Raw genomic sequence first — 25,348 nt, forward strand, 5'->3', positions numbered from 1 at the left:
CCTCCCGGCTCAGGACTTTGGATTGTATACCCTGTGGCTTCCAGTGTTTCAGGCTTTCCTTTGATGACAGTTCTCAGGGTTCATCTTCTGTACGTTTGGACATAATCCCTCTCATAATTCTCAGTTCTCACTCCCATGGTTCTGGCTTCCTCTTTTGCTTTGGTGAGAAATTGTCCTCTGGCCCCTGAGGCTTTTACCAGGATAACCAGAGGAAAATTGTTTCTGTACTCACAACACTTTTGACATCAAATGTGTAGGTTTTCCACACCAAGCAGTTCTCCAGTTCCCCATGGACACCAAATGCATGACCTCCAATTCAACTCAATTCTAACACTAACTACCCAGAGTTAGTGTAGATCCTATAGGTTAAGGGTTCAGTCCCGCAAGACTTCCTCACCTTCAGACACCAATCAAAGTAGTGGGTGCCCAAGGTACCTAGACTTCTGTTTGACATTGCTACAAAGTTGAGGGTTCCTATGACCTTCTCCTCAGGTTTGATAATTTGTTAGAATCACTCACAGGATTCAGGAAAACTGTTTACTTACTATTACTGGTTTATTATAAAGGCTACAACTCAGGAACAGCCAAATGGAAAAGAGGCATGGGGCAAGTACTTGGGAAGGGACGCAGAGCTTCCATGTCCTCTCTACATGTGCCACTCTCCCAGCACCTCCATGTGTCCACCAACCTGGAAGCTCTCTGAACCTCATTGTTTAGGGTTTTTTTTATAGAGGTTTTATTGCAAAGACATGATTGATTGAGTCACTGACCATTGATGAGTAACTCAATCTCCAATCCTTCTCCCCTCTCCCAAAGTGGGATGGTGGAGCTGAAAGTTCAGACCTTCTAATCATGCTTAGTCTTTCTGGTGACCAGCTCCACATCCTGAAGCTATCTCAGGCCCCCAGTCACCAGTCACCTCATTGGTATACCCAAAAGACACTTTCATCACTTCAGAGCTTCCAAGGATCTTAGAAGTTCTTGTGTCAGGAACCAAGGACTCAGACCAAATATTATAAAAAAAAAAAAGATGCTCCTATCATTCCTATTACTCAGGAAATTACAAGGATTTTAGGAGCTCTGTGCTGGAAACTGGGGGAAGAGACCAAATATATATTTCTTCCTATGTCACAATAACAGTGGAAAGAGTGGAGAACACACATAAATTCAAACACATCTATGCTTTCAGGAGATCATAGTTAAATAACTAGCCCCCCACCCTGCCACCATCTGTAAAATCTCCAGACAGAAGCTTCAGTATTACATAGCCAAGATCTCTGAGAAAATCCTGGAAACAAAATCAATTCAAATTGAATGACTAATCAACCAGCACTGCCAGTCAAGCAGGCACAAAAAGGGAATATCCATGAGGGCAAACAGTGAACAACCAAGCATCGAGATCTAAGGCATCACTCGATTTGCTCAGAGGTGGGTGATTGTCTGCTCTTTAGCCCACTCCTGGACCTCTGCTTGGCCGAAGATGAGGTAGAAGACCAGGCCTGATGTGTTAATAGCAGCTGAAAGCAAGAAGATATTTCTCCAACCAAACTCTGAGTCCTGGAGACAGGAAACTGCAAGTTATTAATGGTCTTCAAGTTCTTATCCCTCTTGGCTCAGACAGGCTCTGGCACCAAGTCCTACTGTCCTTACCCAGAACTCTGCTCCAGCCTCTGTGGGCTTCCTGGTCGTTCCTGGAATATGCAGATACATTTCTGGTGCACTAGCCTTTCCTTCTGCTGGAATGTTCCTCCCCCCAGATAGTCATTTGTCTCACTCCCTTGTTTGCTTCCAGTCCTTGCTTAAATGTTACTTTTTCAATGAGTCCTTCTTTGACCACACTATTTAAAATTGAAATCCCACCCCTTCTTATGTGCCCTATGTCCTCTCCTGCTTTATTCTTCTCTTAGCACTTACCGCCATTCAATATATCATATATTTTACTTATTTCATTAGCTTTCTATCAGTTTCTTTCCTACAATATAGGCTTCACAAGGGTAGAGACTTTTGTTTGTTTTAGTCACTTAAACAGTGCATGGCACATAATAATGTTCAATACGTATTTGTTCAATGAATGGATGAACGAATGAATGAATCAATGAATGACAAGGGAAACAAGGTCAGTTTGGGAATTTCCATTTTAAACAACCATTTCCTGGTAGTATGTTAGTGACTGAAAGGTAACTGAAGCTTCAAAAAAGAGAAAGGACTTGATCTCAGAAAGAATATCTTTTCTTTGTTATCCTTCACTCATTTTCCTGACTTACAGGTAGAAAACCACAGGAAGTTAAGGAATGATATTCATAGGAATGTCACATACATCTTTCTTCACATAAAGTCTGTATCAGTAAATTTCTTAGGAAACGTTCAAGTCATCAGATGAATTTGTTTATTCTGACAACTTCAAATGCATCTCCCAGGATGGAAGGCTATACAAACGTAAAAACACCATGCAAGCAATACCGGTCAGAGGAATTTCCTCATTAAGCACTGATGTAAGGTGCAGATTTCTCCCTCACTCTCTCGTCCACTCAACATCTCTCTCACTCACTCTGTAAATATTTGTTGGGTTCCTACATAAGGCAACCAGCTTTTTCTGGATTGTCTGAAACTTTCAAGGTTTTGGTACTGGAATTCCCACATCCCAGGAAACCCCCCAGTCTCAGGCAACCAGAATGGTTGGCCACTTTATACTTTACAAAAAAATGCCGTGAATATTGATACAAAATTTGATGATTAGCATGAGAAACATCTTTTAAGAACTCATAAAGCATAAACTCATAAAATTGAGCATTCTCTTTCACTCCACACCCTAAATATGTAATTTCTCTGCATGAACTGAGCCTAGGGTGAGAATGAGAGCATGTGGGATGCTCAGGACCTTGAGCTTCAAGTTCAGCCACATTGAGGAGGGAACAAAGGTACCCTTAGTCTGACTTCTACTGGGAGACATCTATAGGTTTCTCTTATGAAGATTTTCATCACAACATTTGACCTCACCTGACTGAGGAAAATTCCAGTAACAGTGGGAGAGATGGCTCCTGAAATATGATAAGAGACTTGCAATAGTCCCCTGAGAAAGGTAACATACCTGAGAAAGAGAGAGAGAAAAATAAAGGAAAATATTCCACTGTAAGCAAAAGATTAATCTCAGCTGATCTGTTGCAACTTGGTGCTTATTTCTGGGGATGCCTGGAGTTGTGCTGACACTTGGTCAAACCTGCATGAAACGTACTGACTAGCAATTAGTATAATCCTGCGCTAAGTCTGAGATTTCCAAAGGGTAACCTGTAGTAACTTGTCAATATCATTTATACAAAAAGTACAGATTGATGGCTTGCACCTAGTTTATATGCTCTCATAGTTTCTGCTATGGTGCCTGATCTTGCAGTCTTGTTTTGTGGTATAAAAGAGCCCTCATTGAATGAGACCTGAGACCAAGGTATCTCCTACGTATCTTGGTGGTTCATTATCTGAAGATGAAGTGTGTTGACTGTGAAAGGACCCTAGGAGCTAAGTTTGGAAGTCTCAGTTATCTCTGATATTTACCCATATCAGAGGTAAAGGTTTCTCCTGCTCTCGTGTGTCTTTTACCTTTATTAAAGCCTTACATGAGCATGCCTTGTGGAGTTTCATGAGTCCTTTCAGTGATTCGGCCCTCTGTAACTGCTGCATTCCCCAACAGAGCTAGATTGGTGTGACTCTCCCCAGGTGAGCTGTGAGTGTGGCCACTGACTACTCCTGTTTTCACCTTGAAAAACTAAGTTCATAACGGTTGCCCAGCTTTGGGTCCCTTCCAGGAATTATTTGGATCTAGGGCTGCTGCTGACATTTCCTGTGACCTGTTGCACATGTCACTCACATTTTACCTCTGCATCACAGTAGGTTTAGGGCTGCTAGACCTGAATCAAAATTCTGTAAGGATGAGGCAAAGGGGTCCCTACCGAGGAGCAATATCCAAGATGTTAACAAAGGATCCTGCTTCAGAGAGGCTGCTGAAGGCAGTAAACAGTACCAAGAAGGCCATGGTGGTGATGTGGCTGGAACTGACCCAGGGCAGGGACACACACAGCACAGATGGGAAGATAACTCCTGGGGCAGAAGGACAAACAGAGTGAACAGGAGGCTGACCTGAACTTCCCTATCCACCAGTGTATCCACCTCTGTCCTTACCCATGGCAGTGAAGAGTTTCCTGATGGTGACAAGTCTAAGGATTTTTCTGGAGAGGAGAAAATCTGCCAATAGACCTCCAAGGATCATGCAGATAGAGCCAACAAGAAACGGCAGGGCTGACAGGATCCCACTCTGAGGAGCAGAGATGAGGTGAGATACATGCTTCACCACTTTACCATGAGACAGATTGATCCCTGGGTAAATTGTCTACATCTATGGCATTTTTTTATATACACATCACCTTTAATACAAAATCCATGTTGCTAAATGAGCTAATATAATTTTACTGCCTAGGGAAAAATATGCATATAGTTCAATTTGCAGGGGAAAAAAAAGGACTAATGCTCTCTTCATATATAAAGATCACCTGGAAATAAATATTAAAAAGAACAAACTCAGCATAAAAGTAGGCAAAGGATATGAACAGACAATTTACAGAAAAGGGAAAATAAGTGATTCCTAAACATATTAAAAGGTACCCAATCTCATAATAATAAAACTACTATGAAATACCATTTTTTATGAATCAAATCTGTAAAACTCCAAAAGTTTTTTGACATGATTTGTAATGATGCTGTGAGGAATCAGGTACTTGCAAATATTATTAATGCCCTATGGGGGGCAATTGGACAGTAAATATATAAGTTTATACTGAATTCACCCTCGATTTAGATATGCAGAAATTTACTCTACAGAAATAGTTGCACAAATATGTGACAAATGAACAAGTTTTTCACTGCAGCATTGCTCAAAGATTGGAAACAACCCAAATGTCACCCAGTAAGATCCGCATGTACTAATATGAAAAGATCCCCATGGTATAGTGTATAAAGAAGAGCAGCATAAACTTATTATGTTTTTGTAAAAAAAGTTTGGAAAATAAGGATATACATTTGTGTATGCTTGCATTCTCATAAATTCAATTGAAGAATATATAAGAAAATAAAAAAGAGTTATCTATGGAAAGGGCAGGGAAAATAGGATAGATTGGAGACAGGGATGGGAGTAAGATTTTTCACGCTTCACTCTTTTACAGTTTTTAAAATGTTGAACCCTAGTATTGTCAATTAAACCTCTAAATTAAAATCCTATTAAAGACAATGCAAGGAAAAGGAGACCATCCTTTGCTGTGTGTAATCCAAACAATGGAAAGGATTTAACTGTCACCTGGTCCAAGCTGTTTGTTTTATGGATGAGTAAACCAAAGCCATTGAGGTTATGCGACTTAGTGAGAAAATACCCTGAGAGAAATGGCAGTCTAAGTCTCTTGACTTCCCAAGCTGGGAAAGTCTACTGTTTGGTTTCAACTTGTGTTTCCAATCTTTCCCCCATCCTCTTCCTCCTCAGCACTGGCCTCCGAGGTGGGGAGTCCACCTCGCCTCACATTGGAGACACCAGTCCCAACAGCCAGCCTCAGGATGTCTATCTCTCAGCACTGGAGTCCTACTTCTCTGGACCTCCTGTCCCCTGATTCCCTGGCCTGAGGTTCTGACATCATTGCCTGCTTCTGACTCTTCACTTCCTTTGGAAGACCCATAGCCACTCTATCCCTGGGCTTTCTGATATCAGTACCTGTAGTCTGTTTTGCATGCATGCCCCCCAGACTCTGATCTCTGCTAAGAAAGTCAGCTCTCTGTTGGCCAGTTAGCATGTTTTCACAAGAGAACCCAGTCAATAAGAGAACACTGCTTTTTGGGTACAAAGGGCAGGAATGTAACAGCATTTCAATGACCTTGTGAACTGTTGTCACTAACAGGCTATGAAATCTGACACACTCTTTGCCACTTTTAAGACATCCATCCTACAGGAATCAAAAGGCTCCTGTCAGCCGATCAGAACATATGTTCATTTTGTGAAAAATCAGAGAGTTGTACACATGTGTACTTTTATCTACATATGACATACTTGAATAAAATGGTTTTTTAAAAGAACATTATCCACAAGTTTTTGATATAAGTCCTATTTGGGACTTTAATATCCTATTAATAATGTCTTATTTATAGGATATATTGTTTATGCATCTCCGTGATAGCCTTTTCAAAGGCAGAATTTGTTTTGTTAGTGCTTTATTGTTTATGCTGCAGAGTGTCTTGTTTGTAAATGTTGATTGGACTGAACATAAAATTTTTGCATTGATTCCTTAAAAAATATGACATTCTATGGGGCTGGCCCCGTGACCAGGTGGTTAAGTTCGCGCGCTCCGCTGCAGGCGGCCCAGTGTTTTGTTAGTTCGAATCCTGGGCGTGGACATGGCACTGCTCATCAGACCACGCTGAGGCAGCGTCCCACATGCCACAACTAGAAGAACCCACAACGAAGAATACACAACTATGTACTGGGGGGCTTTGGGGAGAAAAAGGAAAAAATAAAATCTTTAAAAAAAAAATATGACATTCTAGGAGCTGGCCCAGTGACACAGAGATTAAGTTCACATGCTCTGGTTGGTGGCCCAGGGTTTGCCAGTTCAAACCGCAGGCGTGGACCTGCACCCCACATATCAAGCCATGCTGTGACAGGCATCCCACTTATAAAGGAGAGGAAGATGAGCACAGATCTTCGCTCAGGGCCAATCTTCCTCAGCAACAAGAGAATGATTGGCAGCGGATGTTAGCTGAATGCCAATCTTCCTCAGCAAGAAGAGAAAGATGGACAGTAGATGTTAGCTCAGAGCTAATCTTCCTCAAAGAAAAAAATAATTAATTAAATAAAATAAAAAATTTTTCTAAAATGACATTTGTGAATGTCAAGCTGCTGTAGAACCGTAACCACTCAGCCACAATAAGCAGTAGACCACACTGAGATGAATCAGAATTCAAGCGAAATAGGTTGCATTTCCTACATGAAGGTCCTGGGCCTAATCCCCTGATTTTGTGACCAGAGGATTCTATAATTAAGCATTTAAACAAAAGAACAGAATGAGCTTTCTATATACTTACATCTCTGAGGTTAACTTGAAGTACAGAGTTGATGTATGTTGGTATATATGCCACAAAGATATTAAAAAGCCAAAATTCACTGAAATAAGAGACTAAAATGCTCCAAAGTGGTAGGGATTTGATCATAGCCTTAATGGGAAGAGACCAGTCTGACGAATAGTCCTGGAAGAAAGCACATATCAATATCCCCTCCATCAGAAGACAAGAGCTTTGTTCTACTGCACTCTTCACCTCAAAGATGTACAGACAGACATAGGGAAATGGCAGAGGAGTCCCTCAATGCACCTGCTGAGCCAGTGAACACACGATGTATTCCCTTTCACCGGTGCTGATGAATGGATGATTCGCAGGGTCATCATAAACAAGAGGAAACCAGAGAAAAGAACAGGCACAGCCAATTCCACCTAGGAAGACGATCTAGTTAGCACCGAATTGAAATTTCACTCTGCCCACTTTGACTCTAAGATGGTTCCTGGGGTTGGCGAAATGACTGGCCCCAATATTCCACTCGTCCCTGCATCTACACCCTTGCATGGCTCTATCATAGGTGGAGGGTACTTCCCCACCACTTAGCTTTTGCCTTGACCATGTAACTTGCTTTCACCAATGACATGGGGCAGTTAAGAATCTAAGCCTTACAAAGCACTGCGTCTTTTTACTTGTCCTCTTGGGTCTTAGCCAATGGCATGGGAAGAACACGCTCCAGCTAACCCATTGTCCAAGGCAGATGAGAGACACAGAAAGCAGAGCTGCCCAGCTGTCTCACAGAACTAAGAATAAATGGTTGTTGTTTTAAACCACTGAGTTTTGGGCGTTTTTGAAATGCATCATTGTTAAGTCTCTAGCTCATTGTTGAAAGTTAGTGCATTTGCCCCATGTGCTTGAAAATGCCCTCACTGTGGAAGTACCAGTCAGCATTCCTTCTGCTAGTCATGCGTCTGCAAAATTCCTTTCATCATTAAATCGTTCCATATCTATCTCTCGCACTTAAGAGTTAGTAGCAACACACATATGCAACTGATTACCCAGACAATTTCTAGACACAAAATGAAATTAATTCTCAGCTAAGGAATTTTCTGTATTATTACAATGTTGGACAGCTCAACATTATTACTATTGAGTGGAAATACGATTCATCTTAAAATTCCCTTTTTAGAATCTTAAAAAAATCTTAACAGTTGTCTTCACTTGCTGCCTTGTTGTTTACACATTCTTTAACAAATATAGAGCAGCCATCATACACCAGGAATTTTGCTAGATTGTGAGAATACAAGAATACAAACACACAATTTTGCCTTCAAGGAACTGAAACTCAGGTGAGGAGGAATAGATAGGAAAATTAACACCGCTGTACCTTGAGAATGAAGCCTGTTAACACTGATTCAACAAATATTTAGTGAGTTCCTATTTTGCTTATACTGCTTACTGTTTCTCAAATTCATGAGCATAGTAAGCCTGTCTCATTACTTGAATAAATTTTGTAATCTTCCCTTTTGAAGTTTCCCTGATAGAGCCTTTGAAGATTGATGTGCTGTAGTAATCAATATTCATACCTTTCTTTTTCTAGTGAATATATTGACCTGATGTTACAGGAACCCTCAATCTAAGAGTGTTATTCTGCAATGAAAACATTTTCTGGGACTTACTGGTCCCACAGGAATCAGGTGGTTTGCAGATGGTATTTCAGAGAATGTTTTAAAAATCAAACAAACACAAACATTGGCCAAAGGTAGCTGAGCATATCCCAACCAGGGCTAGGTAAAGACGCAATTGTGAAGTAGAATATTGCCTCTGGAACAGTTCATGGGTCTTTGGAAACTTGCAACAACTGTCTGTGTTTTACATCCGCTCCTGAGCCTCATATGGTCTGCCCTGTCCTGCAGCATCTGCTGGTTGATTCTCTACTCCAATCAGTATTTTACTTATGATTAGGTCATATTCCCACAATTTTGTGCTTCTAGTAACAATGGGAGAAATTCAAAAGAATGTATTAAAAAATAAGCATAACTAAAAATATAATCTCACCAAGATAACATTTTCAGCATCTTATGAAAAAAATCCCTCTGTGGTCCTTTATGGGTTCAATTTAGAAGCAGGAAGGAATATTATGATAGCTTTAAGGCCATCAGTTTATCCTAGCTACACACTCAGACTACTGAAACTTAAATGTCGTTTTGCAAGATTCACATGATTAGCTCTGAATTTTATCAACTTTAGTTATATAAATATCCATATATATTCAGATTTGGTTAACCATAAATGAGCTGCACCTCAGAAATCATGCCCAGCATTCTCTGTCATAAAACAAACTTCTGAGATTTGAAAAGCACAAACTCACCAAAGATATAGAAGATATAAGGCCATCCTACAGTCTGGCAGAGGAGACCACCAACAAGAAGGATGATGAAGGACCCCAGCGCTGATCCTAAACAGAAAATGTGAGGATTTTCTGAGTGAGAGGGTCAGGCTTGGGACTCTGTGTGCTTCCTACAGATTAAACCCTTCACAAGGATGAGTTGCACAGTGATTAAAGGTATGAGCTAAAATGCAAACTACCTAGGTTCAAATCCTGCTCCTTCACTCAGTAGCTGTGTGATCTTGGACAAATTATTAGTCTATTTGTGTCTCAAATTTCCTCATGTGTAAATGAAAATAATTATATATAGCTGAGTTATAAGATTGTTCTGAGGCTAAAGTGAAATTAATATGTGCAAAGCACTTACAAGAATGTTTGATACACAGGAAACATTCAGTTATGATCAAGAAAGATAGTGCAGGGTAGTGCTTTAGAGCAAGGAGACGGAGTAGATGAGTGTAAGGTCTTGCTTCTGTTGACAGGCCATTGCAGAATACTCTTGGTAGTGCACATAAGATGATGATTTGGGTACCAATTACCTGACATAGCAATGGAAATGAGTTGACTCTTTTCTTGTGGGGGAGCCCATTTGACCCAAATTGAATATTGACTTGTGTTTACTATAACCTGAAAAAAAAAAGGTCCGTTCTGGATTATCTAGGGTCATTTTGGAATCTGTATTCCACTCATACTAGAAAACCTCTTGGTACCTGGAATATGCCTTGGACAATCTGAAGGACAATGAGGAAGGTTGCTCCAGCATCAGTCACCAATGGAATGAAGAGGGTCAGGACTGAGGAAATAAACAAGCCAACACCAACCAAGTACTTGGCTCCAAATATTCCAGCCACATAGCCAATGGGGATTGGGGCCAAGAATGAGCCATAGTTGAGGGAGCTGAGGATGATTCCCTGGATTTCAGGACTCCAGTCATACATAGGAGCCTAGATGACAAAGAGAATCATGCTGTTTATCTTTGGGTAGAGAGTTGATGATTTTTATTGTGAAGACTTGAGAGATAAAAAATAATTGGCAGTTTCAGTTTTTTTTCCTTTTACCTCTCTCTAATTCCTCCAATCTACCAATTTAATCAAGAAAACCTAAACATATGCCCAACATACTCTTTCCCCCAATACAAGTTCCCCGGTTACACATTTAACTGACCAATTAAAAAATAAGAGAGCCTGTAAAGAAAGAAAGCCTATAAAGAAGAAAGCATCATAGGCAAGGTAGTAGAAAAATATGTGAAGGAAGAAAGAGAAAGCCGACATGAATCTATAAAACTTATTTTGTGATGATTTTCATCATTGTAGGGGAAGAATTCATGTCCACTGAATGGTAAAATCTGTTTCCTTCATTCTAACGTGGTCCCTGGTTACACTTACAGACACTAAGTAGAGATATAACCTCCTTAGATACATGTTATGTTTTTGTGTAATATAGTTCTTTGAACATAGTAGATGCTCAATAAATAACCCTTTACATCAAACCATTTGAGTCAAAGAAAAGGTCTGGAGTCTCATTAAACTCACCACTGCCTTAAATTCCTTTGAAGTTTCATTCTGGTTGTCCTGGGAGTCGGTGGGAGGTCTTTCTCTTGAGGCATTGGCAGGGCTGGACAGCACTGTGTTGTTCACCATAGCTGGGATGGCAATGCTCATGCTCATTTTTTGGGTGTAAATTAAAAAGTTACAGATATATAAGGTGAAGGCCAACCCATGTCGGACTGAACAAAAGCCTGAGACAAGAGGGCACAGAAAGTCTTATAATCAGGGTGATTTTCTCTCATCCTTCCTAAGTCTAATCAGGACCAGATTGCAGTTTGTCTGTGAAGCAGAAATATATGGAGAGCAGAGGTTGCTCTGCAGGTATCTGATGGACATCTCTCCCCCTAGGAGGTGCGGGGGCCATAACTCCCTCAGAACCATTACTGAAGCAGAGATTTGAAGAATGTATGGAATTAGCCAGAGCAAGCATTAGGAAAGAGTTTTCCATGCAGGGCCCTGGGATGAGCTGATGAGAGTAGGAATGGAAAGAAGTGGATTTAAAGAAAGAATTAGTTAGAAGCAGTGAGTGGTTGGACATGGGTAGTGAGAGAGAGAAGTTGTTGAAAATGACTCCCAAGTGTCCCACTTGGGCAGGTGGGATGGCTTTCAGCACCATTCTTAACAGAGGAACATGGCAGATTAATATGTTTGGAGGCTGGAAGGAGATAAGACTTGAGAAGTACGCTATGTTAAACAATACAAGTAGTTCAACTTCATCTTGATACTGTAATCTATACCTGCACAAAATTTGCCAGTGATCCATGGGAGCTCTGGGGTTATCCCTGGGGTTCAGTCTAGATACATTAGTTTGACAGCAGCTGGAAGGATTGATTGAATGTCCCTACAGAGAAATCCCAGAAGTATATGTGATAATCCTCCTCAAGGCACACGGCTACCCCATTTCCGGGCCCCTGCAAGGGAGCAAATGCAGTGGGGGTGGCCAGCACTGTTTCTTGCGGTCTAGTGATACTCCTGTTAAATTCCAGGAGTTAACAGACAAATTCTCACTTTTGGTTTAACTCTGGGAGCATTTAGTTGAGTCTTTCTCCTCCCCCATCCACAAAAATCTACAGTGGAATTTTGATCAACACGATATTGATATGACAGATTAAATTAAAAGGAATTGCCACATTTACTTTATTGCCCTCTCCCAACCAAGAGCAGGGATGACTCCCCGTGCATTCAAGTCTTTTTCTCTGTCCCAAGGTGTAATTTCATAATTTTATAATTATCTTCAGTTCAGTCTCATACAAATTTCTTAAAGTATTTTTTACTGTTCCCATAACTCAGTCCTTTTCCCTACCATTTCATCTTTATTTCCTCTTGGGTTTAGACAAAAAAAGAAATAAACACATACATACATTATGTACAAATAATCGAAAAAATAGGTGATTTTTTTTTGCAGTTTGCAACATGTATTTCATTTTCTTGGGTAATTTTATTCACTGGCATTTTCAAAACAATGTTAAATAGGAATGGTGAGAGTGGGCACTCCTGTCATAGCTGAATTTACTGGGAATGCTTCTCACGTGACACCATTAGGTATGCTACTGCTTGTTGGTGGGACTTGTACTTTTATTTTAGTAAGCTATCCTATTCTTTTTTTAAATTATTCTTATAGGAATACGTGAGTTTTATCAAATATATTTTAATCCTGGAGTCAGACACTTGTATCCCAGCTGCTCTATTTACAGTTATGTGTTCTTAGGCAAGTTACTGAGCTCTCTGTGGCCTCAGTAAGGGGTTAATATTAGAGCCTAACTCAAGGTGCTTTGATGAGAATTGAGTAAGAATATGTAAGTTCATTATAATTATTATTTAACCAGCATAGACTGGGTACCTGGATCCTCCACAAGTAGGCAAATGGGTCTGCTTCTGTGGGACAGGGCATGCATGAGGAGTGGTTGGGTTGGGGGGGGGTGTTGGTGGAGTACTTAGGGGCCTCTGCAGTGGGGCAACTGGGTACACTCCAGGATGCTGGGACATGTGCATGGGTCAGGACTATGTTGACAGTGTGTGTGGACTTGTGCACTATGGGGCTTATCAGCAACAAAAGACCTGTGCTTCACAAACAGCCACATAAGTGATCAGCCTCATCTTCCAAAGCCTGAAAAAATTTTGTGCTCCCATGCCTGGGGCCAGCCCTACTCAGCTGCTCTCTTGAGGGAGCTGACAACAGCCTTGTAGTCCAGAGGCCTACAGCAATTGCAAACCCATGAGCCTAGCAACCAGTGACACTGGGGGCCTACTCACTTAACAGAAAAACTGCAACAGGAATGTGGTATTAGACCTTGCAGACAACTGTGCTGGGGGTCTCAAAACCCAATAAAGTGACTGAAGTCTTCATAGCAGATACATGAAGCCAAGAATTAAAACCAGGTGGCCATGGGGGAGAGCCTAGAATCCCTGGGCACCTACAGCAAGAGCAACCCTGCCACGACAGAACGACACATGTAGACCACACAGAGGACACTCCTGGAATATTTGGAACTTGTGACAAGAGGGAAGCACACTGCTGGGCCTCAAAAGGCATCTCTTACATAATACAACTTCTCCAATACCAGGAGACATAGCTGACCTACCTAATACATAGATACTAGCACAGAAAAAGAGGCAAAATAAGGAGTCAAAGGATTACATTCTAAGCAAGGGAACAGGACAAAACCCCAGAAAAAGAACTAAATGAAACAGAAATAATCTACCTGACAAAGAGTTCAAACAAAAAGTCATAAGGATGCTCACTGATCTTGGCAGAAGAATAGATGAACACAGTGAGAAAATCAACAAAGAATTGGAAAATATAAAAAAGAACCAATCATAAATTAAGAATACAATAGTGGAAATGAAAACTTCACTAGAGGGACTCAACAGCAGAGTAGATGATAGAGAAGAACAGATCAATGAGCTGGACAAAGGACTAGAGGAAATCACCCAAGCTGAATATATAAAAGAAAAAAGAATCAAAAAGAACGAGAACAGTCTAAGGGAACTCTGGAACAACATCAGGCACACTAACATTAGTATTATAGGTCTCCCAGAAGGGGAAGAAGAAAACAAAGAGACAGAGAATCTATTTGAAGAAATAATAGTTGAAAATTTTCCTAACCTAAGGAAAGAAACAGACATCCAAGTATAGGAAGCACAGAGAGCAGCAAACAAGACAAACCCAAAATGACCCACACCAAGACACATTGTAATTAACATGTCCAAAATTAAAGATAAAGAGATAATCCTAAAAGCCACAAGAGAAAGGCAACAAGTGACATACGTCAGCTGAAACCTTAGGGGCTAGAAGGGAGTGGCAAGATACATTTAAAGGGCTAAAAGGAAAAAACCTACAGCCAAGAAAACTCAACTGGGCAAGGTTATCATTCAGAATGGAAGGAGAGAGAAAGAGTTTCCCAGGCAAGCAAAAATTAAAGGAGTTTATTACCAAAAACCACTTTTACAGGAAATGCTAAAGGGCCTTATATAAGTGGGAAAGAGAAGATCACAAATAGGAATTAAAAAAATATCAAAAAAGGAAATAAAATCACAGGTAAAGGTGAAATATAGTATAGGTAGCAAGATCAACCACCTATGAAGATAATACGGAGGTCAAAAGACAAAGTTACTAAAATTACCTATTTCAATGATAAGAAGATAATGGATATGCACATACAAAATAAATGGTTAGATATGATATCAAAAACATAAAATGTAGGAGGAAGGGGGCAAAGGAGTAGAGCTTTTAGAAAGAGGACAAACTAAAGAGACCATCAACTCAATATGTATTGCTGTATACATAGATTTTTATATATGAACATCATTGTAATCACAATGCAGAAATCTATAATAAATAAATAAATAATTAAGAGAGAGGAACCCAAATATGTTACTAAAGAAAGCCATCAAACCATAAAGGAAGAGAGCAAGAGAAGAAGAAAGGAACAGAGAAGAACTACTAAAACGCCCAGATAAAAAGTTACAGAAAGGAAATAAATACATATTTATTAATAGCTACTTTAAATGTCAATGGACTAAATGCTTCAATCAAAAGGCATAGAGTGGCTGATTGGATTAAAAAAACAAGACTCATATATATACTGCATACAACAGACAGACTTCAGACCTAAAGACACTAACAAAAGGAAAGTGAAGGGATGGAAAAAGATATTCCATGCAAATGACAAAGAAAAGAAAGCTCAGGTAGCAATACTTATTTCAGACAAAATAGACTCTAAAACAAAAACTGTAAATAGAAATAAAGAAGGACACTACATAATGATAAAGGGAACAATCCAACAAGAGGATATAACACTTGTAAATATCTATGCATTCAACATAGGAGCACCTAAATATATAAAGCAGTTGTATACAGACATAAAAGGAGAAATAGACAGTCACACAATAATAGTAGGGGATTTTAACACTCCACTTATACTAATGGACAGATCATCCAAACAGAAAATCAATGAGGAAACATTGGCCTTAAATGACGTATACACCAGATGGACCTAGTAGACAAATACAGAACATTCCATCAAAAAACTGCAGAATACACATTCTTTTCAAATGAACATGGAACATTCTCCAGGATTGACCACATATTAGGCCACAAAACAAGTCTCAATAAATTGAAGAAGATTGAAATAATACCAAGCATCTTCTTTGACCACAAAGGTATGAAACTAGAAATCAACTACAGGAAGAAAATCAGAAAGGCCACAAATATATGGAGATTAAACAAAATGCTACTTAACAACAATTGGGTCAATGAAGAAATTAAAGGAGAAATCAAAAGATACCTGGAGACAAATGAAAATGAAAATACAACTTGCCAAAATCTATGGGGTACAGCAAAAGCAGTTCTAAGAGGAAAGTTTATAGCAATACAGGCCTACCTCAACAAACAAGAAAAACCCCAAATAAACAATCTAACAGTGCACCTAAGGTAACTGGAAAAAGAAGAACAAACAAAGCCCAAAATCTGTAGAAGGACAGAAATCATAAAAATCAGAGCAGAAATAAATGAAATAGTGACTGAAAAACAATAGAAAAAATCAATGAAACTAAGAGCTGGTTCTTTGAAAAGATAAACAAAATAGACAAACCCTTAGCTAGACTCACCAAGAAACAAAGAGAGAAGGCTCAAATAAACAAAATCAGAAATTAAAGAGGAGAAATTACAATGGACATCTCAGAAATACAAAAGATTATACAAGAATACTATGAAAAGTTATACCACCAATAAATTGGATAATCCAGAAAAAGTGGATAAATGCTTAGAATCATACCACCTTTCAAAACTGAATCAAGAAGAAATAGAGAATTTGAATAGACCATTCACAAGTAAGGAGATCAAAACAGTAACCAGAAACCTCCCCCAAAATAAAAGTCCAGGACAAGATAGCTTCCCTGGTGAATTCTACCAAACGTTCAAAGAAGATTTAATACCTATTCTTCTCAAACTCTTCCAAAAAATTGAAGAGAAGAAGAAGCTTCCTACCTCATTCTACAAGGCCAATGTTATCCTGATACCAAAATCAGACAAGCACAACACAAAAAAAGAAAATTACAGGCCAATATCACTGATGAACATCAATGCAAAATCCTCAACAAAATACTAGCAGATCAAATACAATACATTACAAAGATCATACACCATGATCAAGTAGGATTCATTCCATGGATGCAGGGATGATACAACATCCGGAAATCAATTAACATGATGCACTACATCACCAAAATGAAGAATAAAAATCACACGATCATCTCAGTAGATGCAGGGAAAGCATTTGACAAGATATAGCACCCATTTATGATAAAAACTCTGAATAAAATGGGTATAGAAGGAAAGTACCTCAACGTAATAAAGGCCATATATGACAAACCCACGCTTAATATCATTCTCAATGGAGAAAAACTTAAAGCTATCCATCTAAGAACAGGACAAGGATGTCCACTTTCACCACTCTTATTTAACATAGTATTGGAAGTCCTAGCCAGAGCAATCAGACAAGAAAAAGAGTTACACAGGATCCAAATTGGAAAGGAAGAAGTGAAACTGCCACTATTTGCAGATGACATGATTTTATATACAGAAAACCCTAAGTAACCCACCAAAAAACTTTTAGAAATAATAAATGAATACAGTCAAGTTGCAGGATACAAAATCAACATACAAAAATCAGTTGCATTTGTATACACTAACAATGAAATCACAGAAATAAAAATTAAGAATACAGTCCCATTTATAATTGCAACAAAAAGAATAAAATATCTAGGAATAAACTTAACCAAAGAAGCAAAAGATCTGTACACTGAAAATTATGAAACATTGCTGAAAGAAACTGAAGACACAAAGAAATGGAAACGTACTCTGTGCTCTTGGATTGGAAGAATTATGTAGTTTAAATGTCCATATTTCCTAAAGTAATCTACAAATTCAATGCAATCCCTAACAAAGTTCCAACAACATTTTTAACAGAAAAAGAACAAAGAATCCTAAAATTTATGTGGAACAACAAAAGACCCTGAATAACCAAAGGAATCCTGAGAAAAAAGAACAAAGTTGGAGGTATCGCACTCCCTGATTTCAAAATATACTACAAAGTTATAGTAACCAAAACAGCATGGTACTAGCACAAAAACAGATACACTGATCAATGGAACAGAATCGAGAGCCCAGAAATAACGCCCTGCCCCATCTATGGACAGCTAATTTTCTACAGGAGAGCCAAGAACATAAAATGGAAAAAAAGAAAGTCTCTTCAATAAATGGTGTTGGGAAAACTGGACAGCCACATACAAAAGAATGAATGTAGACTATTATCTTACACCATACACAAAAATTAACTCAAAATGGATTAAAGACTTGAATGTACGACTTGAAACTGTTAAACTTCTAGAAGAAAACATAGGCAGTACATTCTTTGACGTTGGTCTTAGTGGCACATTTTCAAGTACCATGTCTGACCAGGCAAGGGAAACAATAGAAAAAATAAACAAACGGGACTACTTCAAACTAAAAAGCTTCTTCACAGCAAAGGAAGCCTCCAGCAAGATGAAAAGACAATCTAACAATTGGGAGAAGATATTTGCAAACTATATATCTGATAAGGAGTTAATATCCAAAATATAGAAAGAACTCATGCATATCAACAACAAAAAAACTAACAACCCAATTAAAAAATAGGCAAAAGATCTGAACAGAGATTTCTCCAAAGAAGATATACAGATGGCCAATAGGCACATGAAAAGATGTTCAGCATCACTAACTATCAGGAAAACACAAATCAATACTACGATGAGATATCACCTCAATCCTGTCAGAATGGCTATAATTAACAAGACAGGAAACAATAAGTATTAGAGAGGATGTGGAGAGAAGGGAACCCTCATTCACTGCTGGCGGGAGCACAAACTGGTGCAGCCACTATGGAAAACAGTATGGCAATTCCTCAAAAAATTAAGAATAAATCTACCATATGATCCAGCTATTCCACTGCTGGGTATTTTTCCAAATAACATGAAAACGCTAATGCATAAAGATACTTGCACCCCTATGTTCATTGTCGTATTATTCACAATAGCCAAGACTTGGAAGCAACCTAGGTCCCCATTAGGGATGATTAGATAAAGAATATGTGGTATATATACACAACAGAATAATACTCAACCATAAGAAATGATGAAATCTGGCCATTTGTGACAACATGGTTGGAACTTGAGGATATTATGCTGAGTGAAATAAGTCAGAAAGAGAAAGTCAAATACCATATGATCTCAGTCATAAGTAGAAGATAAAAACAATAATAAACAAACACATAGAAACAGAGATTGGATTGGTGGTTACCAGAGGGAAAGGAGGTAGGAGGGAGGAAGAAAAGGTCACTGGCACACGTGTGTGGTGACGGATGGTTATTAATCTTTGGGTTGTAAACATGATGTAATCTGCACAGAAATTGAAATATATAATGATGTACAACTGAAATTCATATAATGTTATAAACCAGTGTTACAGCAATAAAAAAAAGGACTTGGTAGGAAAAAAAGAAGCTGAAATATAATAATGTACATCTGAAATTTACACAATGTAATAAACCAATATGACCCCAATAAAATAATTTTTTTTAAAATCTCAAAGAATTTTTCTAATGAAATTACCAAGACTTAATTTGTTTGTTTTAAAATGGATAACTTTTTGACAGCTTTCTCCATTTTTACATGTTTTTTCACATGTACAATTTTTATTTTTCTTAGTCAAATTTAGAAATTATATTTTCATAGAAAATCATGTTCTTTACCTAATTTTTCCGTAATTTGCTTCTTACACATTTTAAATGCTTCTGTCTCCTTTTTCCCCATGATTACTTGTGTTTATCTCTGCCTGATCAGTCTGAGTAGTAGATTGCTTGTTTTATTGCTCTGAATGTCATCTTCTTTATCAAAGAATCAGTTCTTGTATAGATTTTTCATTTCAATTTCCTTCATGCTATGGGTTTAGAGTATTTCTACCTTTAAGTTGTCTATCTTGTTTTTCTACATATTTTCCTTAAAGTTGCAGATTTAGTGAATTAGTTGCTTAATTAACTTGCTTTCATTTATTCTTGTATAATCCGTTTTCTTCTCTTATTCATATCATCATCTTTTGATCCACTATCTTGCTACCGCTCTGCATTTTTCCATGACTTTTTCAAGCCTCGGCTCCATGTCAATAATTTGATTTTCTGGAGTGATCATTTCTTCCCTTGCTACTGCTAATTCTATTTTAATTCTGAAGTGACATTTTTTCCCTTTTAGCTTCCTTTCCCATCTATATTGGGTTCTTCTTTCCTATTTTCCTCTTGATTTACTTCATGCCCTCTAAGCTTTTTTTATTATTATTCTTGAGAACTTGAAGTAATTGGATATGAAAATATTCTTCAATTTCCCCAGAAAAAAAATCAGCACAGCAGTGTAATAGAATGGCTGATAATCAGACTGCTCCAATTTGAATCCAGATGATACCTCTTCACGCCTGGATGAACTAAATGAGTTACTTAATCTCTATGTGCTTGAGTTCTAGCTCCCATAAAATGGACATGATGCTAGTACAACCTTCTTTGAAAGATTGTTGTGAGGATTCAATGAATTATTTCATATAAAGTGCTTAGAACAGTGCCTGACATAGAGCTTGCACTCATTATGCAATGATCTCTCTTTTATCTAACAGATTCCTTTCCTTTTTCTTTTTTTTTTTTTGGTGCTAAAGTATTTACAAAGGTCCCTTGTGGTCCACTCCTACAGTCTTGGACTATAAAGGCCAGTTGCTTGTGATTTTGTCCCCGTGTGTTGAAACCCTTGCAAAGGGCTACCTTTGCTGGTTTAAGGCCTGCTGCCATGTGTTGGTGATAGTGTTTTTGTGGGTATGAAGGAGGATGGTGTCTTGGAATTCTTTCACCAATTCAAGAGAAGCTAACTACTCTTCCATTTTAATTCTGCAATGATATTGCAGAATTTGATGAAGAGCCCCCCAAATTTCCAAGTTAATTTCTACAATCACACATGTTTTCCTCTGCTCTGTTGTGCTGGCTCCCAGATGCTAAGTTGCAGATCTTTAGAAAGACTGGTGAGCCATCAAGAGGAAAATACCAGGATGTGGGCATGTTTTAGCTTCACCTAGCACATCACAGAATTGCAGACTCTCCCTGGCCTCAGCTTGCCTGTGGTCTACCTTACCTCCTAGACACTGCCACTTCTAGCTGAGGTGTGTCTTCCCCTTTCTTCCCGTAACACTGCACCATGCTCCAAGAATGGGAGTTTTGTCAGCTCCTGGCATCCTCTCTCAATTTCATCCAAATTGCATTAAATGTATCAGTAAGCCTTCAAGTTTGTAGCGTGTGGTAAGAATAAATCCCTAATTTTAACCTACATGGAGACACCTTCTCAAATGTTGTGCTTGTTTTATTTATTTCTGTGGCTTTCAGAAAGGGATATTCTTGACTGGCCTTAGGTGGCATTGTTTCCATAGACTGGGGTATACTTACCTCCATGTGGGCTTTTGATAGGGAGAAAGGAAGCTGTGCCTGATATGGTTTGTCAATTCTCACTGCCATCCCTGCCATTCTAAGTTCTCCACAGTAACAGAGGAGCAAATACCTGGAAACTACAATCCTCAATCTGTAGTGCAAGCAGGATTCCAATAAGATTCTATTAATGAGGGCATTCTGGCAATGTTTGGAAGTCTGAACACCATGAGAAGCCATTAAGCCGCAGAGGCATCTACAAGTAGGTGTATGAGGATCAGTGATGGGAGACATGGGGTTTTTGCTTGTGGCCTTTGTGTGTTCTCCTGAAAATTGCCCACTCTGTGCTGCACGTGAACATTAGCAGTGTCTCATCCATTCTGCAATTCTGGATTTCCTGAAAGTGGCTAACCTGACTTCTGCTTCTCCAGCCATCCAAAGTCTGTGGAATCTTCCAGTCGCCTATAGTAAACCTCTTTCTTCTTGAAATACCTAGAGTGGCTTCTTTTTCTGATTGAACCTGACAGAAGCTCATGGTCTCTGGGAGAAAAGGGAATAGAAAGGTCAGTTTGATATATGCCCCTCTCCTGGCCCCATGAACCTGTAACTGAGCCTGATAGAGAGAAACCACAGACCTTCTGGCAGAACCTGAAAGTCCAGCTTTTTTCACCCAGGTCTCTAGGGATACAGGAGCATAAGCAGCTCTGTTATGTGGTCAGGTGACCAAATGCGACATATAATGGGGGAGGGGGGCCTTCCCCCATGTCCCATGGAATGCCTGAATTTGGTTCTCTGGGTGTCTTAGAAGCACAGCCATGCCCAGCAAAGATGTCAGTAGCCTTTAGGGGACCTGCTGCCTAGAGAAAGCCCCAGCAGTGTCCTGAAGGTATGATACAGAGGACCCAGCAGTACCCAGTGAGTGTGGGCCAGACAGAGAGACAAGAGAGGAAAATTGATATTGGACACTGTGGCTGATGAAGCAGCCGACAGGGCTTATTCATAAGCACTTGTGAGAAATACTAGGAGACCGACCAAAATAACCAGGTGGGACTTTGAGGAGTAGTTGGGATTTTGCCTTATCAGATGGGATAAGACTTAGCCAAAAAAGGATTAATACTAGGGGCTGGCCCCATGGCCAAGTGGTTAAGTTCGCGCGCTCCGCTGCAGGCGGCCCAGTGTTTCGTCTGTTCGAATCCTGGGTGCGGGCATGGCACTGCTCATCAGGCCACGCTGAGGCGGCATCCCACATGCCACAACTAGAAGGACTCACAACTAAGAATATACAACTATGTACCGGGGGGCTTTGGGGGGAAAAAGGAAAAAAATAAAATCTTTAAAAAAAAAAAAAAAAGGATTAATACTAGAAGCATGATGTGACAGGCTGGGGTCGAGTGGGTTACAAAGATATTGCCTGACATCCCACAACTAGAAGGACCTGCAACTAAGATATACAACTGTGTATGGGGACGGGGTTGGGGAGATAAAGCAGAAAAAGAAAAAAAAAGAAAGATATTGCCTGCTACAGCTGTAGCTCCTGGAGTGCTCACCAGAGGACTAAGCAGCATAGTGGGGTGGATGGCCTAGAAGACAGTAAAAGAAACCATAATGACCACAAAGGGGTCTCACTTTAGACAAATTATCACAGAGAGTTCCAATGACTGACAAAAAGTGGACTGAGGAGGGGACACCGTGTGAGAGATAATAATGATAGCTAAAGTTTATATAATGTTTACTATGTGCCAGGCATTGTTCTCAATGGTTTACATATTATAACTAATTTAATCCACATGGAAATCCTATGAAGTAGCTACTGTTATTGTCATCTCATTTTTACAAATAAGGGAACTAAGACACAGAAAGTTTAAGTAACTTGCCTAAGGTCACATAGCTCATAAATGGCAAAAATCAGAATTACAAACACTGGCAGTCTAGCTCTCATGCGTACTTTCACTCAAAATGCCATATTGTGCCATGGAAAATTTTTATATATAAGTTCTTTATATTATTGGGGCTGACCCGGTGGTGCAGTGGTTAAATGCGCACTTTCCGCTTCTCAGTGGCCCAGGGTTCGCCAGTTTGGATCTTGGAAGCAGACATGGCACCACTTGGCACGCCATGCTGTGGCAGGCGTCCCACATATAAAGTAGAGGAAGATGGGCATGGATGTTAGCTCAGGGCCAGTCTTCCTCAGCAAAAAGAGGAGGACTGGCAGTAGTTAGCTCAGGGCTAATCTTCCTCAAAAAAAAAAAAGTTCTTTATATTACTGATTTTGAGAGAGAAAGAATTAGGATAGGAGAATTTGGCCAATTGTATAGCCCAATAGGCTTCTGAATATTTAGAAATGGATGAGATCTTAGAGGTACAAGAGTCAAACTCTTCCATTTTACAGATGAGGAAGCTGAGGCAATGGAACAGTATTCATTCCAGGTCAAATGATAGTTAACTGTGGCGTGAGTATCAGAACGAGCGTCTCCTGATTTCTTCTTTGATGAATAAGATGAGGAGAACCTTCTTTTCCTTAAGACATACTGACTTCCCAGCAGACATTCTGGCTAAAATGTTAAGTATTGCAAAGCATTCCATCTCGCTTAGTGTCTTGCTTTTTAAAGGCATTATCTTATGAAAAGCCTATATCCTTAAGAGAATTCATGAATACCATAGTTAAAAGTCATTAAGAATTTAGAATAAGATAAACTGTTCAACAGTTTTCGTTATGACATATTATAGAAAAACACTAAGTATTAATATAGATGAGAGGGAGGAAGAGAAGTGGCTTCTATGACATGTTGCAAAGGAAAAATTTGTTCTCTGTGAGGCAGGGCTAGATCTAATATGTGAAAAGAGATCTAATGGGATGCTCCCTGGACTTAAATCAGAAACGTCAAGATTGCTTTCCATATTTTCTACTTTGTGTCTGCTCTGAATCTTTCCCTTCTTCTATAAATAATGTCTTGATACCTACTTATCCTATATACCTTCAAGGTTTCTTGCAAGAAACGAAATACTTCTCAATAAAAATGCTTTGTAGTTTTATAGAATTCTTGGCAGTTGGTAGTAGCAAGAAGATGCTATATATCACCAAAAGGGAAGTCAAGGTAACATAGATTCAGTTGCATGCACAACCAGCACATGATTTTACCTTTCCTGGAGGTTTGCACTTGAGCCATGTTTAAATTACCATCGTTGGAAATATCTCCCACTGTGGCCTTGGCTTCTGCTCTAGAAGACATTTTGGTTCACTTCTCCTAGGGACTGGTATTTACCAACTGAAATAAAAGAATGAAAAATACAGAATACAAATAAAGAGAGAAAAATGTCCTATATCATACATGAGACTGCCTCAATTCTTCTAAGAACGAGGAGGAAATGTTTGGTGGGAAAAGTGCTAGATTATGGTTCAGGACACCTGGTCTGTCATCCAGACTCTACCACTAGACAATCGTGTGGCCTTGGGAAGGTCACAGTGAACCTGGGCCTTAGTCTCTGCTTCTCTAGAATGAGGGATCTGGCCTGGATTGCCTCAATGGATTATAATATTCTTTCCAGCTCTATGTTCCCATGTCTCTCAACTGATACCAGTATCAACTGCATTTTAAAACTTGACAATCTTGAGTGAGCCCTGGTGGCCTAGCGGTTAAGTTTAGCACACTCTGCCTCAGCAGCCCGGGTTTGGTTCCCAGGCGCAGACCTACAACACTTGCCTGTCAGCGGCCATGCTTTGGTGGCAGCTCACACACCAAAAAAGAAGAAGATTGGCAACAGGTGTTAGCTTAGGGCAAATCTTCCTCAGCAAAAAGAGGAAGATTGGCAATAGATGTTAGTTCAGGGTGAATCTTCCTCAGCAAAAAAACAAACTTGACAATCTTATTTCAAATTTCACCTGGAAGATTCCAATAGATTAAATTACCTACATAGCAATAAATATCCCCATGGATGTAATGAAAAGTTAGAGGATTGAGCCAACTCTTCGGTGACCCTGAGACTGGAGTAGGGAGGAGGCATCAATTTCAGTGATGCAGGGGCTTGAGATCTAAGCCCCTGTGCGGATGAAGGATGAAGCTTGAGGCCCATGCCAAGAAGACAACTATAATGGAATCCTAATCTAGAGCCAGAAGCCTCAAAGGAGTTCAAAACTGACTTAAAGAGGCTCTTCCCCTTGCAACAGCAAGACACTGACAACTTTCATCTACCTTGTTCTGATCTCTGGTTTGAAAATAAAGAGCCTCTCCTGAAAACTCCAAAAATTCTTAGCTATGTTATGGGGAGTTGGAAGTTAGACATCACACTGTCTTCATCGTCTGAGAACTCTTCCTTAGCTGAAAAATGTAACAAAGAATTGAACACAGGCT

At 39.4% G+C, this 25,348-nt stretch overlaps 1 protein-coding gene across 1 annotated transcript; it reads right to left on the reverse strand.

Moving 5' to 3' along the window:
• Window positions 1–1,422: 1,422 nt before the first annotated feature.
• SLC17A4 (solute carrier family 17 member 4) lies at window positions 1,423–24,269 on the reverse strand. The gene is made up of 11 exons (XM_046641378.1): window positions 24,139–24,269; window positions 10,996–11,201; window positions 10,174–10,407; window positions 10,003–10,090; window positions 9,446–9,532; window positions 7,393–7,511; window positions 7,108–7,269; window positions 4,171–4,303; window positions 3,942–4,089; window positions 2,998–3,088; window positions 1,423–1,557 (listed from the first exon to the last, which is right to left on the reverse strand). Exons 1-11 carry the CDS (start codon window positions 24,227–24,229, stop codon window positions 1,423–1,425), a joined length of 1,494 nt encoding a protein of 497 aa, XP_046497334.1. The 5' UTR covers window positions 24,230–24,269.
• Between the last annotated feature and the right edge of the window lie 1,079 nt (window positions 24,270–25,348).

The sequence above is a fragment of the Equus quagga genome, chromosome 15 (assembly GCF_021613505.1).
Source record: "Equus quagga isolate Etosha38 chromosome 15, UCLA_HA_Equagga_1.0, whole genome shotgun sequence".
Taxonomy (NCBI): domain Eukaryota; kingdom Metazoa; phylum Chordata; class Mammalia; order Perissodactyla; family Equidae; genus Equus; species Equus quagga.

Bases quoted from the DNA above. Each gene is read 5' to 3' on its own strand.
- SLC17A4 (XM_046641378.1), bottom strand. From the start codon at position 24,229: ATGTCTTCTAGAGCAGAAGCCAAGGCCACAGTGGGAGATATTTCCAAC. The intron at 7,512-9,445 runs GTGAGTTTGTGC...TCGTCTTCCTAG, and splicing joins TTATATCTTCTATATCTTTG to GTGGAATTGGCTGTGCCTGT. The intron at 7,270-7,392 runs GTGCATTGAGGG...GCTTTCTTCCAG, and splicing joins TGTGTTCACTGGCTCAGCAG to GACTATTCGTCAGACTGGTC.